This window comes from Dasypus novemcinctus, chromosome 25 (genome assembly GCF_030445035.2).
Source record: "Dasypus novemcinctus isolate mDasNov1 chromosome 25, mDasNov1.1.hap2, whole genome shotgun sequence".
Lineage (NCBI taxonomy): Eukaryota > Metazoa > Chordata > Mammalia > Cingulata > Dasypodidae > Dasypus > Dasypus novemcinctus.
The window spans coordinates 23,444,507-23,461,524 of record NC_080697.1 but is presented as its reverse complement, the minus strand read 5'-3'; the positions used below and the strand labels follow the sequence as shown (position 1 = coordinate 23,461,524).

General features: G+C 44.4%; 1 protein-coding gene across 6 annotated transcripts in view; it reads left to right on the top strand.

The window, feature by feature from the left end:
* The window catches only part of PTK2B (protein tyrosine kinase 2 beta), a 137,131-nt gene that overhangs the window by 61,484 nt on the left and 58,629 nt on the right, over window positions 1–17,018 (top strand). For 4 of the 6 annotated variants that reach the window (XM_058287809.1, XM_058287813.2, XM_058287811.2 and 1 more), the window contains exon 2: window positions 2,333–2,573. In XM_058287809.1, the coding sequence (XP_058143792.1) occupies window positions 2,370–2,573 (204 nt within the window). In that variant the 5' untranslated portion in view covers window positions 2,333–2,369. Of the gene's footprint in view, window positions 1–1,485; window positions 2,229–2,332; window positions 2,574–17,018 lie in introns of those variants that run through there. The other 2 variants (XM_058287810.2, XM_058287814.2) reach the window with 2 other exon arrangements.

The window sequence follows — 17,018 nt, the reverse complement described above, 5'->3', positions numbered from 1 at the left end:
GATCCTTTGGCTCCTCAGTGGTACATTGTATTGAACCTTTGGCACAAATTTGAAGGCACCATGAAGGCCCTCTTATCAGACCTTGTCTGGGCTCTATCCTGGGCACAGGCTTCTAGCTCATATCTACTCTATCTCTGCTCCTATGTTCTGTCTTCCAGAGAGGCCTTGTCCCCCCTCACTCTTCTCTCAGCCAGTGATACATATAGTGACAATGGAGTTTCCCCACATCTCACCAGCCATATCTCTTGTATTTTACTGACATATTCCTATTTAGCCCTTCTCACTCAAACTCTTCCCAGGGTATTTCAGAGATTCCCAAGGTGTATTCACAAGCACCAACTCCCTTTGAGTGGAAAACTGCCTGGCCCAGTGTGTGTGTTTATGTGGGGGGTGTGTTCTGGTGCCCCTAAAGCTACAGTTGGCACCCCATCCCTTTAATTATTGATGCATGGGAGCCATGTGATAGTAACTGCAGACATATCTATAATGCCCTTCTTTCCATCTCTGAGCCTACTCTCCCACCAGGGTGACAAGGCATGTGTCATGTATGTGTATATATATCTAAGATAAAGCAGAAGGGGTAGTCTTTTCTCCATCTGTTTTATTCCAAAGACATGCCCTGTTCTATCCTTTGTCCTTACATCTCACCTCTTTGATATCTTCATACTACACACTTGCTTTTTAAAAGGAATGGCTCCTCAAAGCTAATGACCATCTAAATCTTTCTTTTCTAGTGCTACATCCAGTGTGAATAAATATATATAGGCTTTGATTCTACTTTTAAAATATTGACTCCATACTTGTGTTTTTTTTCGGAGGTACAAGTGATTGAACCCAGGACCTCATACATGGGATGCAGGCACCTGCTTCCCCTCTATACTTATAGTTTAACATCACTTATTTCATTGTTTTGCCCCCAACTTCTGGTCTAGGAATTTTCCCCTAAAACTTGGGTCTTGTTAGAAAGGGGGCAGTATTTTTTATAAGAATGGGTTCAGGGGAGAGGATATGGCTCAAGCGGTTAAGCATCTGCTTCCCACAAGGGAGGTCCCAGTTTCGGTTTCTGGTGCCTCCTGAGAAAAAACAAACAACAAGCAAAACAAATGTGAAAACCAACTCAGGGAAGTCAGTGTGGCTCAGCAGTTGAGTGCTGGCTTCCTGGCTTCCCACGAACAAGGTCCTAGGTTCAATCCCTGGCCCCTGGTACCTAAAAAAAAAAAAAAAAAAATAGAATGGGTTCAGGATAAGAGCCTACCTCCTTCCAGAACAGTGGTTCCAAACCCAGGCTGAATGTTAGAAAATCCTGGGGACCAAAAAATACCAGTGCCAAGGCCTCTGAGGATAGGGTCTGGGATTTAATGTTTCTTAAAAGCTTCCCAGATGATCCTAATGTGTAGCCAAGGTTGAGAGCCACTAGTCTAGCGATAGCACTTTCACTCCCTCCTCTGGGGACTCCGGGCTTTAGACCTGTGGGAAGTAAACCCTAGAGAGTTGTGTTACATCTCAAGACTTAGACCAATTTTGTTGAGATTCAGGGTGAACTGAAGATTTCTTGGATTCTCATAGTTTATATCTCTATCAAACTAGCCTGTCATCAGAACTGGGCTGGGTTTCTAGGGGCCCAGACTAGCCACCTGCCACCTGCAGAATGACCTTTCAAACCTTGGGGTACTGGGGGGCAGGACACTGTCCCTCTTGAATTTCCCTGTGTGTAATGAGAGAAACTCTATATGATCCATTCCTATGGGAAAGCAGCCTCTCACCCATTAAGGTTACGCTAGAAGCTGAGGGTGGGGGCAGACAAAAAGATCAGCTGAGAGCCTGGCCCCCCACCTGGGTCCTTTCCTGTCTGTTCCGGTTCCCTTGGGGCCACCCATTCTCCAATTCTGTTTCTTCTCTGCTTTCCTCCTTGTCCCTGTTTCTCCTGCTATTTTCTACTGTCTCCCTCTTCACTTTTTCTGCTCAGCTGTGCCTTGGAACCATGCTGCAAACGCCTCCTCTCACAGCTGCTTTTGCCGAGTGTGGGCCCCTAGCCTGGGAGCGCAGTGTGGGAGGGTAAATGTGATGGAGAGAAGTGGCTTCTAGAAGAGAGAGCGCAAGCCTGGGAGCTCGAAGTCCTGATTTTATACCTGGATGTTTATGCAAACAACTTGCTTCGTGCCTCAGCATCCCCGGTGAATAAAGCTGGATGCCTTTAAGGGGAGTTTTCAGAAATGAAAGAATATGAGGTGTGCCGAGGTTTGGGCACTTGGTAGGCACTGTCCCTGGGGGATGAGGCCTGTGGGCCTGTAGGAGGCCTCATTTCAGGGCTGTCCCTCTGCTGTCTCCACAGGACTGCGATGTGCCTGCCCTAGCTGCTGCCTGAGAGGATGTCTGGGGTGTCCGAGCCCCTGAGCCGAGTGAAGGTGGGCACGTTACGCAGGCCTGAAGGCCCCCCAGAGCCCATGGTGGTGGTGCCAGTAGATGTGGAGAAGGAAGATGTGCGCATCCTCAAGGTCTGCTTCTACAGCAACAGCTTCAACCCTGGGAAGAACTTCAAACTGGTCAAATGCACTGTACAGACCGAAGTCCAGGTGAGTGTGGAGGCATCTGCTCCATCCGTTTGTCGGTCTCTCCCCAGCCTTCCTGGGCAGCCGAGCAGTCCTCCTTCAGCCTAGGAGGCTCAGCGGTGGCCACCCCCCGGGCTGGGAGCTGAGTTGGCATTGGGAGAGATGTTCTCAGCATGTATGGCCTCATCTCCAGGTGTCTCATTCCAATTCTTTAGTGGACAGTGAGGCAGATTTTATGACCTTTATTTGCACATCAAGTCATTTACTTGGCCTTTGATCCCATTCATTTAAACTCATTAGTATTTATGACATTTGAGACTCTACAAGAGAGGTAAAAGCCCACCCCCTCCAACCCTCAAAGAATTTGTACTCTGATAGAATTGGAATTAGAGAGATGTACAAGTGATTACATTGGAACAGAAGAAAAATGGTATACAGCGTGTGCTGGGTGTTTTGTGCGTGGAACTGATGGGGCACTTAGAGAGTGATGATGAAATAGGCCTGCTTACCAGGACCTTCCTAAGGCATTACCCATCCAGGTTCACAGAATGCTTTTCAGGTTCGGGTACCCACCTCTCTGAGGACACCTAAACCCATATAGCCAGTTCATCTTAACCAAATTTATTTTTTAAATTGTCATCAAAAGTAAAGTTCTTGCCACACTAATGAAAGAGGTTGCTGGTGTGGGAAGAGCGTGGGGAGGGTGGGGAGTGGGGTATATGGGAACCTCATATTTTTTAACATAACATCTTGTGTGATTTATGTATCTTTAAAAAAAAAGACAATAAAAATGTAAAGTTCTAATATACTGATTTATTTTAATCAACTACATTCATTGAACATTTGCTTTGTGCTGGCATTGGGGCAATCTCTGTATACACGTAATTTCACTGAACCCTCTTAACAGCCCCATTGTGTAATACAATGGGATATCCCTTTCTACTGTTCAGAATAGTCCTTTCTGATGACAGAAGGGAAAATCAAATTGCTTCTCAGAAGGTTGCTTGGTGATTTGTATTTTGAACAGAGGTGGCGTGGCATTGTTGATAAAACTAACCAGGTCCGAGAAAGCTGAAAGAAATAGCTTTGTTTCTTAGCGGAGCCTTCCTGTGTCCTAAAAGTCCCCCAAACTCAGTGAACTCTCTCCTCTGGTCGGTGCTAGTGGCAGCCACCACTTTGGCTGACTTCCTTCTGCTACAGGGCAGCTGTGTTTCTACTCACGCAGAGCAGAATGTAATTGATTAGGTCACTGTCTTTGGCCAGTTATTACAACTGATTATGGCTAGGTTGACTCCCTGTTTCCTGCACCTGATTTGATTAGGTTTTTGTTTGCTCATCTTCTGGTTTCAGAAATGTAGGAGTGTGTCGTAAGAATAAGCCCTGGTCACCTTGTTCCTGAAGGGTATTTGCCTATCTCCTTAAATCTCCTTAAATATTCTTGGGTCTTCATTTGGGTGTGTCAGTTTTGAAGATGGCTGTTGTCATCCACTGTGAACTAACAGAAGTCAACCTAATTTCCAAGTTTGGGGTCATCTCACCTCATTGTTCAAAAACAATATCTGGTTGCTTCAGTTTAGGACATATTATAAGAAGTTAACAGCGAAAAGGGGCCCTGAAGGATAGATAGGATTTAAAGAAGCAGTGCTGGGGAGATGAGCGGGTTTTCCAAGAGGAGGAAATAGCATGAACAAGGCAGGGAGGCTGAGAAACTGTGAGAAGTTCAGTTTTACAGGAACATGGTACTACTTAGAAAAGTATCTAAAGTCAAGGCAGAAAGGAAAGTGGGCAGCAGATAACAGAAGCTTTAGAATATCAGCCCAAGAAATTTGAACATGGGTAGAGACTAGGGAGAAATACAGAGTTTTTAAGCAGGAAAGAGGCTTTCCTGGAACTGGATAATGTCCTGCTGGGTTGCTTAAGGAGGGAAAGTACAACGGGTCTATAGAAAGGACAACAAGACCCAAGCTTGAGAGGAATGGCTACTAGTACCTGAGGCATTTTCTAGAGGGGTGAGGGGCTAGAGGTGGAGAAGACCAAAGAAGAAAGAAGTGCCTGCCATCTAGGACATTATGCTCAAGACTTCTGATTTCCCCTACCGCCAGTCTCCTGCTTATTGCAAACAGTTGTGGCTTTAAAGCCACTAGCCCTCAAAGCCAAATGCTGCTCTGCCCTTATTGGTTGTGTGGCCTTGGATCCAATGCTTGACCATCCTGGGCTTTCGTTTAATCACTTGGGGATCCTGCTTACCTGTAGCCTTGTCATAAGGATTAGAGATAATAGATGAGAAGTATCTGATGCAAATAGGGACGCCATGACTGGCAGCTATTGACTTTGTTGGTAAGTTCCCTTCTTGGGAATCTCCAAAGGTCTCTAATTGCCCCCAATTATCTTCTTTTAGTGTTTATCCACTTACCTGTCTCATTTTCAAATAGTGAAGCAAGATGAACAGATTTGTGTTTTGATACCATGTACACTGTTCTCCAGGATGTGAAGTGTGCCATGGAGAAGGGGCTTTCTTTTCACAGAAGTTTCAGAAATGCTGGGTTAAATAATTTTGAACAGATTCCTTTACCACAGGGCTTCTCAGACTTTAAATATGCTGATATACAGGTAAATCGCTAAGAAAGGGCCACAGAGGTATGTTCCCATATCTTTTCTTCTTATTTTTATTGTGGTAACATATATACAACACAAACATTTCCCATTTTAACCACTTTCAAATATACAATTCGGTGGTAATTACATGCAGTGTTGTGCTACCATCACCACCATCCATTATCAAAACACGTGATGTTTTCTTACATAAGCCATTACTTATTTGCCTATGAAATCCTTCTGGTTATTTTTATTTTTTTACTTTTTTAAACCTTATTTTTAAAGATGTTTTTTGGCTACAGAGAAGTTACATTGAAAATATAGAGGACTCCCTTATGCCCCATCCCCTTTCCCTCTCACATTTTCCCCTATTAATAACATCTTCTATTAGTGTGGTATGGAAATCCTTCTTTTTAAAAGCAAGAGCACCAGTTCTCTGAAAAAAGTTTAGGAAACTTTTCCCTAAACTGTTTTTCCCCTAAGCTTTTGAAAGCAGTTTAAATAAGGACCCAAGAGAGGAAAGACTGGTGAAAGGGAGATGTGTCAGGAAGCCAAGGCAAAAACAGGTGCAAAGTAGGCAGGGCTTGAACTATGGAGTTGGAATTGGAGCACAGGTAGGTTTGAGTAGGTCTAAGGAGGCAGAATCAACAGAATGTGATAATTAACTAGATGTAAGGAGGCAAAGAAAGGAAGGAGACAAGGATGACTCAAGATTTCACTTGGACAGCCAAATGGGGTCTGGTACCATTCACTGGGATATGAACAGAGAAAGGAAGGGCATGTCTGAGATTTAGCTTTACCTGTGTCGAAGTTTCAAAGTGTTTATGAAACACCCCCACAGAGAATCATGAGTCTGGAACTCAGGAGTAATAAGGGACCTAGAGACAAGGACAGCAGTTATTATCCAATGGATGCTATGCAAATGAATGGTATCACTCAGGGAGACTGAGTAAGGGAAGAGAAAAAGAGTTCCAACTAGGAAACCTGGAGAAATCAGCTTCTAAGGGGCTGATCAAGAGGGCAAATGGTGAAAAAAGAAGAATAAACCAAAGAAAGGTGAAGGGGACCAAGACAGCAAAGTCGGGCACTAAAGGCAGAAGGAACTTAGAGGAAAGTAGTCAGATAAACAGAAAGATCAAGTCAGACCTTTCCCTGGGCAGTTTCAGTGGAAAGATGGGGGCAGAAGCCATTGAGCAGTGGACTGGGGAGGGGATGGGGAGCAGAGAATGAGTATAAACAAAAAGGTTTGAGCATGAGGGAAGGAAAGAGGAGAAGGCGAGAGGAACAGTGTTCCAGGCAGCATATGCGGAGGTCCTGAAGTGGGAAGGCACATGGCAGGTTTAAGGGTCAAAGGCAGCGAGAGTGGAGAATGGCCCAAGGGAGGCTATTTAACCACACTAAAGATTTTGGTCTTTATCCCATCTGTTGTAGGAAATTCCTGATTTATTTATTTATCTATTTTTTTATTTTTTGAGGTACCAGGCTGGGGATTGAACCTGGGACCTCATATGTGGAAATCCTATGCTCAACCACGGAGTCACATATGTTCCCCTGAGTTGGGATTTTGTTTGCTTGTTTGTTTTTTTTGTTTTTACGAGGCACTGAGGACTAAACCCGGGACCTCCCCTGTGGGAAGCAGGTGCTCAACTGTTTGAGCTACATCTGCTCACTACTGTTTTAAACATAGGAGTGATATGAGATTGTGTTTTTAAAAGACCACTTGGTTTACATAGTGGAACATAAATTAGAGGAAGGCAAGAATGGAAGTGGGATGTTAGATGGCTATTGCAGTGATCCAGATGAGAGACAATGGTGGCTTAAACTAGGGGGCAGCCATGGAGATGAGGAGGAGGAGGATGGTGATGGTAATGATGATAGCAGCTAGCACTTTGGAAAGTACATTGTATGCATTATATTATTAACTTCTCACAAGAACCCAAGGAAACACATACTATTATCATCTTTTTAGATGTAAGGAAAACGAGGTACAGAGGAGTTAAGCAAATTTCTAGTAAGTGGTGGATCCTGTTTTCAAACCCAGGCAACTTGCATCCAGAGCCTGCACTCTTAACCACGGTGGCGTATGGAGAGTAGTGATTGCAATCCAGAGACTGTAGGAGATGGAAACGCAGGGCTTTGGTGATGGGCAGGAGACATGGGAATGAGGAAGAGGGAGGTATCAAGGATGACTGCCTTGGGTGGTAATCATTAAGATGAACACCAGAGGAGAAACAGCTTGGGGAGGGGGTATTCACAAGTTCAGTGTTGGGCCTGTCCAGTGTGAAATTAACATTTTCAAGTGGAAATGTTGAAGAGGCTGTTTGAGATATGATTCCAAGGAGAGGACTGGGCTAGAGATAGACATTTGAGTGAGGTCAGCCTCTCGATGGTGGTTGAAGCCATGATTGTGGATAAGCCCTGAATAATTCCATCATCTATTCCACAACTTGGGATATCATGATAACTCAAAACACAGATGCACTTCCTGTTTTCATGGAGCTTCCAGGCCAAATGGAAGACTGATAGCACTAATGGATGGACCTTTATAAAGACAGGCAAGTGCTCTAACAAGAAGAAATAGGTCTTGTGAAAACATGTACTACAGAAAGACTTGGCCCAAACCTCAAGGAAGAGCCACACTCCAACAGAGGCCGGAGACCATAGATTTGCAGGGGCACCACTTCAAAGGCACTGGTTGTGTCTGGAATCCCAGACACTTGGTTTTGTGTTTCTGGTGACTCTCCCTTGGAAGTCTCCTTCCACTGTCACCCTCCACTTTTGCCTCAGTCTTCATCTTCCTCAAGGCTGTCCTACTCAGGGCCTGGTTTAGGATGTGGCCGTCCAGTGGTGCATTTCCAGGCCCAGCTTCCTTGCCTTAGACCCTCTCCTTCCCTCTGCTTCCTGACTTGTTGCATTTTCCTTACCTAGCTTGGCTAGGTAAGCTCTCCATCTTCTTTCACCATCCTCCCAGTGTTCAAAATGTTGCCAGCCCTATCAAGTTTGCCAAACGCTTGTCCTTTTTAAGAACACTCCTAAAATTCTGACACCCTCATGTAGCTTTATCTGTTTAGTAGAAGCAATCTGGAATCATCCTGGGACAGAATATGGGGTAGCATTTTCCAAAACATACTCAGTGCATACTTGCTGATTTCATGCTTTTCTTTTTAGTCTCAATTATTTCTTTCTATGCAAATGCAATAGCCTCCTGTGATGCTTCCTTCCTCTGTGCTGTTAAACGCTATGTAAATAAACACCGGCCCCTGTGCCTAAAACCTAACCGAAATTAGACAGGTGTTCTAAGAGAATCGAGTGATGTGCTCAACGAGAAACGTATTTTGCTCTTCTTTATTTTCCATTTCCTTTTTGTTTGATATTCATAGAAAACTGCATTTGTTTGCAAGCTCTGAATCTCTGTAGCAAGCGGAGGCTTATATCATTGTATTTTTTCTAACATGCTAATTTGCTTGTCTGGGAAACGGGTTAAGATGACACTTTGAAAACAACTGGCAGAACACCACCCAGACGTGCCCACACAGCCCCGTCTCTGTTTGACTCTGGCTGCCTCGTTCATCTTCCCCTAACCCCACCCCTCTCCCCCACCCTTCTCTCTTCTCTCACTCTCCTCTGAGATGTGTGACCATATACCCTGTTTTACCTGAGACAGTCCCAGTTTATATGCATTTTACAAGAATGACTATTAATAGTTACCCCCTTCCAGTATCAAAAGTATCCTGATTTGCAGGATAAATTATATGGTCACCTCCTTCTGTGTTCCTTACTCTCTTCTCTCTACCTGTCACGCTGACTTGCTGACTGCTGGTGTCTTCTCTGTCCGCCTACTCTGGCTGAACCCTTCTCTGCACCTGCCCATCTGTGATACGGTGTGGACCAGAGGGTGCCTGCCGGGGAAGCACCCCTCCACCCCACACCATCTCCCCCGGCCAGCCTCTACCGGGGCAGGAAAGCCACATTCAAGAGCCAGCCTTGTTTTGTCCTGAACCATCGCCACACTCAGAATCCTCGTCCTCGGGAGGGCTGGAGACTGAAGGCATCCTATGCCTTTCCCTCCCGGCCCAGCTGCTTACCTGCAGCCTGACAGCAGGGCCTCCAGGCTGCAGGGGTGGCGTGATTGCCGCCTGCCTGGCGAGAGTATGGGGTCAGCGCCTAGCTCACCAACGCAGCTTGTTCCGCCTGCCCCTGTGCGCACCCCTTCCCCTAACAATGCAGGGGGGCTTCAGAATTCCCAGAAAGGCAGATTTCAGAGCTGTGATCGTCTGACCCCCATCCCACTTAGCTGTGAGTTCAAACTTATCACTTAACTAGACCCAGGGCCACCTCCCTTTGGTGAAGGGATCAGCCTCCGGGCTCACAGTTTATTGGCTCAGTTCCTCTGATTCTAAACCAATCATCGCTGCCCTCCTTCAGCTGTTGCTAGGGCAAGGCTGTTGGGGCGGGGCAAAAGAAGAAGGGATGGCTGGTTATCTTTGCCCTGGGAAGTTACTGTTTCTCAAAGAAAGGTTACTCTAAAGAGAATAAATGAAATCAGACGTGGCCGGCCCACCTTAAATGAGAACAGTGCCGGAAAACCTGAGACGAGAGGGCTCAGCCAGGAAACCGCAAACCAGTACCAGGAGACGTTCACAAAGATATAAAAAGATGCGCGTTCACAAGGCCCGCCTCCTTTCTGCATCCCTCCCCGCTTCCTGCTTGCGCTCCCCGGCCGCCCACACGCAGGCGCCGCGGGGCGGAGCAGGCGCAGGGCGCTGCGCAGTTGTGGACCGCTGTCTCTCCGTTCCTACATTCATTACGTCGTCAAATTAGTAGGCAGGTGCCTGTGCTGATGTTTCTATTTTTAATTAGGTGGTTGGGCCGCTGAAGGTCCTTGTTCGAGGCTTTTATCACACCATAATGAATGCTCTCAAGGTGCTAAGTTATGCATATTTTTATTATTTTGTTCTTCAAATGCTTTTAAAAAATTATCCCTTAGGTGTGTCGAGAACTCCAATAGCCATTGTATTCGTTTCCTAAAACTTCGGTAACCAATTACTGCAGACTGGGTGACTTAAGACAACAGGAACTTATTCCCAGAAGTCTGAAAGCAAGGTGCCGGCAGGGTGGTGCTCCCTCCCACAGGGAAAGCAGCTTTCCTTCCTCCTCCAGTGTCTAAGAGTTCCCGGCAGTACTTGGCTTGTGGCTGCTTAGTTCCCATCTCAGCCTCTGTCTTCACATGGCCTTGCCTGTGTGCCTCTCCTCTGTGTGTCTGCTGGAAGGATTCTTATCATTGGATTTAGGGCCCATCCAGATAATCCAAAATTATCTCATGTGGAGACCCCTTTCCCAAATAAAGTCACATTCCAGGAACTGGGATGTGGAGGTATATTTGGGGGGGGGCAATTGTTCAACCTGCTGCAGTCATCAGAAACACAGCATCCACCACTGGGGGCCCCATTCTGACATACACAGACCCATGAACACTGATGTGCAGGTGAATGTGAGCCCTTTGTGCACATATCCACTCCCACACAGAAGCATATCTGGATGTCATAGAGCTGACAATGGAGCGTGAGCTGACAGAATGTCTGCTGTTTATTCTCATTATCTGGGATTCTCAGTTGCTGGGCAGCCAATGGGCTGCCCGTGCCCCTGGCACAGTATTTTCTGGGACCAGCTCAGGCTATATTATGCCATTGGCTAGTCCCTTGTCACTCATTGGGCGATCTCATCCAGTCACATAGCTTTGATTCTAACTTTAACGAATAGCACCCAAATTCAAAGGGTTAGCTCCAATCTTTTCCCACAATCCACCTCACATTTCCAACTGTCTGCTTGTCTTCTCTACTTGGATATTGAACTGACATATGGACAATCAAACTCTTCTGAAATTCTGCTTCTCCTGCAGGCCTTCCCATCCTGGTAATTGCAGCTCTGTTCTTTTAGATAGTTATGTCTCAGGCTATAAATCTTAGAGCCATCCTTGAATTCTTTCTCTCACATTCTATTCATTTCACAAGGAAATCCTGCTATTAGAGCTGACATAGCAAATGACCATGACCTAAATAGCTTAAAACAACAGACATTTATTCTCTTACAGTTCAGGATACCAGAAGTCCAAACTCATGGTGTTGGCAAGGTCAGTTCCTTCTGGAGGCTCTAATCTGTTCCAGGCCTCTCTCCTAGCATCTGGTGGCTGCCAGCAATCCTTGGCTTCTAGACACATCACTCTAAGCTCTGCCTCCACCTTCACACTGCATTCCTCTCTATGTCCTCTCCTCATAAGGACGCTCATCATTGGATTTTAGTTTCACCTGAAACCAGGATGGTCTCATCTCAAGCTCCTTACCTTAATTACATCTGCAAAGACCCTTATTCCACATAAGGTCACATTCTAAGGTTATGCATAGACATAAATTTGGGGGACACACCACACAGCTTTACTATTAAAATCTCTCCAGATTCTAACCACTTCTCACCACCCCCACTGCTGCTACCTTGGTCCAAGCTATTATCATCTCTTGCCTGGAATAGCACATGAGCCTCCTAATTACTTCTGCCCTTATTCTCATATAGTCCACTGTACAAGTAGAAGCCACAGTGAATTTTTAAAACATAGGTCAGCTAGAGAGATATATGTAAGGCATAGCTTAGATCCTATCACTGCTCTGCTTTAAACTCTCTAATGCTTACCCATCTCAATCAAAATAAAATCTTAAGTCCTTACTATGGCCTACAACAGGAGTCCACAAATGATGGCCTACAGGTCAACTATGGCCCACCATCTGTTTTGTTTTTTTGTTTGTTTGAGATATTGGGGCCTGGGGATTGATCCCTGGGACCTTGTAAGTGGGAAGCCAGTGCTCAATCACTGAGCCACATAGGTTCTCCTGAGTTTTTTGTTTGTTCACTTGTTGTTCGTTTGTTTTTTAGAAGGCACCAGGAACCCAACTTGGGACCTCCCATATGGGAAGCAGGGGCTCAATGACTCAAGCCTCAACCACTCCCTATCACCTGTTTTTGTAAATAAAGTTTTATTGGAACATAGCCACATTCTTGTTTACATTATTGTCTTTGTCTGTTTTCACCCAACAGCGGCAACAGAGACCTTATGGCCCACAAAGTCTAAACTCTTTACTACCTGGCCCTTAACAGAAGATGTTTGCCAATCCCTGGCTTAGCCCACTCTGAACTTTTCTGCTAACGCTTTCCTCCTTGCTTCCTCCGCCCCACCCACTAGCCTCCTTACACTCCCTCCAATGCACCAAGCACACTGGAATGGCACACACTCCCCCCTTGGGGCTTCCGTGTTTTCTGATTCCTTCTGGAAAGTACCTTGGCAATCTCTCTTATTTCCTTTAGGGAGCTATTCAAATGACTCCTCACCAGAGAGGACTCTCCTGATCTTCCCATGTGAAACAGGAGCCCGCAGTCATTCTGGCTCCCTTATCTTGCTTAATTTTTCTTCTTAGCACTTATCCAAACCTGAGATATTATAGAGTTATTTGTTTATTGTTTCTCTCTCCCCCCACCAACCCAGTTAAACATAAACTCCATGATAACAGGGACTTTGTTTTTGTCTCCCTAATTTGTTGAATTAATTAATAAATGGGTGAATTGATAAATTCTAGTTATAAAGCTACAGAGACTGGCTAGAATTCCATGCCTCAATTCCAAATTTTAGGGTGAGAGAGAGTTTCTGATGGGCCCAGTTGAACCTGGTATGTACAGGGGGTAAGGGTTTGGGACTGCTGTTCACAGAACACGTTCTGTGGCTGCACATGACCAGGAGGTGCTGTGTGCTGGGCAGGCAGATTGGTTCCTAGAACCACTTCAGCAGTCTTCCTAGATGGGGCAAATGATCAGAGTCAGCAGGGAGTTTTTTAAAGTACCAGATTTCCAAGTCCCATCCCAAATTCAAAGAGTCCGAATCTCAGGAGGACTGGTAAGGGTAACTGCCCCAAGGCCCCCTCTGTCTACAGGATACCCATCACCTCCCCACACCTGGGGAAGGATTATCAGCAATTATCAGGATCCAGGGAAGCCCCAAGTTCAGGGGTCATTGCTAAAAGGGTATGAGAACTCACAAGATACTCCAAGTCCAAAGGGGTTTCTAAAAGGGTGACAGAAGGTTGGGTGGGGAAGGAGAGAAGAGTGTGTCTGTAGAAGGGAGCTTGGAATTTGAGAGGTGGCCCATTAGCACTCTCATTTCCCCCATCCTCCCTTTGAGACCCTGTAAGGTAACTAATTGCCTCTCATCTGTCTCTAAACAGAAGGTGACCTCCCAGGGAGCAGGGCTCGATCTCGTTCACCATTGCATTCCCAGCGCTTGCAGAGAGCCTAGCACAACATAGGCACTCATGCATGTTTGTAGAATGAATGAACCAATGAATGAACTGATGCACAGAGCATTCAATGAGATTACTAATCTCCTAGATCATTTGAGATAAGGAGTAAATAAAAAGTTGACTGAAAGGAAGAGTGGCATTTATAAATGATAACATGAAGAAGGATTAGTAGAATATAGGCTGGCTTAAAATAGAATTCCCTGTATATCTTTGGGCAAGCCACTTAACCTGGTGGATCACCTTTTTTTTTTTTTTTTTTTACAAGATACCAGGGATTGAACCCGGGACCATGAACATGGGAAGCAGGGGCTCAACCACTTGAGCTACATCCCCTCCCCCCCCATTTTTTTTTTTTAAATCTGCTCCCTGCCACAATTTCTTCATTTAAAAATTGAGGAGTCAAATTAGGTTATCGCTAGGTTTTCTTCTGGCTCTAAAATTCTAAGCATTTTTATGAGCCTAATAAATATTTGCATATCTCCAGAGTTGCAAATTTTCGTTTTTGTGGCTACATCAGTGATGTCTGCTTTCACATCTGAAATATGAGAACTTCTAGAAGACAAAATATACCTGTTCAATTTAACTTTCCTACAGACCTGAGTGAATTTGGTCCACTATTTTTTCTCTCCGACCCTATGACATTTACTGTCTAGTTAGCATTTGTATTTTAGATTTTTTAAAATAGAGCAGATATAGGTTTACAGAAAAATCATGCAGAAATTTCAGAATTCCCATATACTCTCTCCCCTCAGACACAGTTTTCCCTATTGTTAACACTTTCGTGCTGTATTTGTTACAACTTATAAACCAATATTATTATAATTATAAACATAAAGTTCATTGTTTATATTAGGTTTCACTCTGCATTTCTACAGTTCTGTGGTTGTTTTTCTTTTCAGTTTTTACTGTAGTGACATATATACAACATAAACCTTCCCATTTTAACCACTTCCAAGCATACAAGTCAGTGTTGTTAATTACATTCCTAATGTGTGCTGTCATCACCACCAACCATTACCAAAATTTTCCATCAACCCAAACACAAACTGGACCAATTAAGCATTAACTCCCCGTTCTTTTCCCCACACTCTGGACCCTGGTGACCTGTATTCTACGTTTCTGACTCTATAAATTTGCTTGTTCTAGTTAGTTCATATCTGTGAGATCATACAATATTTGTCTTTTTGCATCTGGCTTATTTCATTCAACATGATGTCTTCATGCTGTAGCAGGTATCAGAACTCCATTCCTTTTTACGGCTGAATAATATTCCATTGTGTGTATAAGCCATTCATCTGTTGACGGACACCTGAGCTCTGTGCACCTTTGGCTACTGTGTATCATGCTGCTAAGAATATCAGTGTGCTATGAAGTTAAAAATTCATATTTTGCAAGGGGGTTATTAACCTCTTAAAATCTGAGCCTATAAGTAGGGTCTGAGGGCTTCACTTGGAAGCAAAGTATCCTCTGCACAGAAGCAAAGGGCTAGACATACACCATGGCCATTTGTGCAAGTTTGCAGAAGGTGATGCCTGCTCATGTCATTTAACAATGAAGTTTTTACTTCTAATTTGCAAAACCAAGTCTATTAAAACAGCTGAACTTCAAGACTAAAGAACTATTTTGAGAGGTCTTTTTATGTAAATAAAATGTAATGCATGAAAGAAATTACAAGAAAGGAAAATGACACACCAATCTCTCATGAAAACAGTGCAAAAATTCTCATCAGAACATTATCAAATCGAATTCTACTATGTATAAAATGAATCCCTGTCCATTCAATAATAATAATAGCATTTTATTTAGCAGTACTATATGTGAGGCAATATACTAAGCTCTTGTATTATATCATTTAATCAAAACCAGAGCCCTATGAGGTAGGAAAATGTTTGCATTTCACAAATAAGGAAACCAAGGCAGAGTGAAGTAATTTGTCCAAAGTCACAGAGCTAGTCGGAGACGAAACAGGGTTTCGGGCTCCTGAGGTCTTGCTCTTAACCATTACATACAAAGTTCGTGTACAAAAGTTCAAAACAGGGGGAAACGGACTTGGCCCAGTGGTTAGGGCGTCCGTCTACCACATGGGAGGTCCGCGGTTCAAACCCCGGGCCTCCTTGACCCGTGTGGAGCTGGCCCATGTGCAGTGCTGATGCGCGCAAGGAGTGCCGCGCCACGCAGGGGTGTCCCCCATGTAGGGGAGCCCCACGCGCAAGGAGTGCACCCGTAAGGAGAGCCGCCCAGCACGAAAGAAAGTGCAGCCTGCCCAGGAATGGCGCGGCCCACCCTTCCCCTGCCGCTTACGACAACAGAAGTGTTGGGGTTTAAGATATATTTAGGGGATTTGAATCTCTGGACTGACAATGTGATAGCCAGATCCTGAGCCTCAACAGACTCCAGCACCTACAATCTGATTTATTGGACTTACCACACTCAGCTAAGATGGAGGTGAAGAAGGACAACCACCACACCATGGAGCCTAGAGTGATTACAACTGAAAATGGGAGGATTGCATCCAGCATCCAGGTGGAATCTGAGCCTCCTCTTGACATAAAGGTGCAATGGACACAACCAATCCAGTGTACACATAGAAGAGGTGGCATTGGATTGGGAAAAGTGGACATAATGGACAAAGGGTATGGGGAAAGGCAGGAAGAGATGAGAGGTGGAGGCGTCTTCGGGACATGGAGCTGCCCTGGATGGTGCTTCAGAGGTAATCACCGGACATTGTAAATCCTCACAGGGCCTACATGATGGAATAGAGGAGAGTATGGGCCATGATGTGAACCAATGTATATGAGGTGCAGAGGTGCCCAAAGATGTACTTACCAAATCCAATGGATGTGTCATGATGATGGGAACGAGTGTTGTTGGGGGGGCGGAGAGGGGGGGTGGGGGGGTGGGGTTGAATGGGACCTCACATATATATTTTTAATGTAATATTATTACAAAGTCAATAAAAAATTAAAAAATTAAAAAAAAAAAAAAAAAAAGAAGTGGACAAAGAAACAAGACGCAGCAAACAGACACAGAGAACAGACAACGGGGGGGGGGGGAATTAAATAAATAAATAAATCTTTAAAAAAAAAAAGTTCAAAACATAGGGAAGTCAGAAGAATAAAGAGATATGTAGTTGTATAATTGCCTTACCCCCAAAGAGCATTGTCAACATTTGGATATATTTCACTCTAGATGTTTTTTTTGCTTCTTTTACTATCATATTTTGCATATGATTTTATGTCTTATATCTCCCATTTATTATGGTAGAAGCCTTTTCCAGAAGTGATTACAAAATCTTTATGAGTACAATTTTAAAAGCCAGCATGAAATCCCACATGCGGTTCTACCACTGTTTCCATGACCATTTCTGTATTGTTTGGACTGGGTAGTGATTGTGGAGATTTTGCTGTTTTCAATAATGCTGCAGTGAGTTTCTTTCTACGCCAGGGTTTTTCTGTGTTTTCGAATCATTTCATTGTTTTATGTTTCCAGGCATAGAACTAAGACAAATATATGAGCATTTTAAGGGTCTGGATAT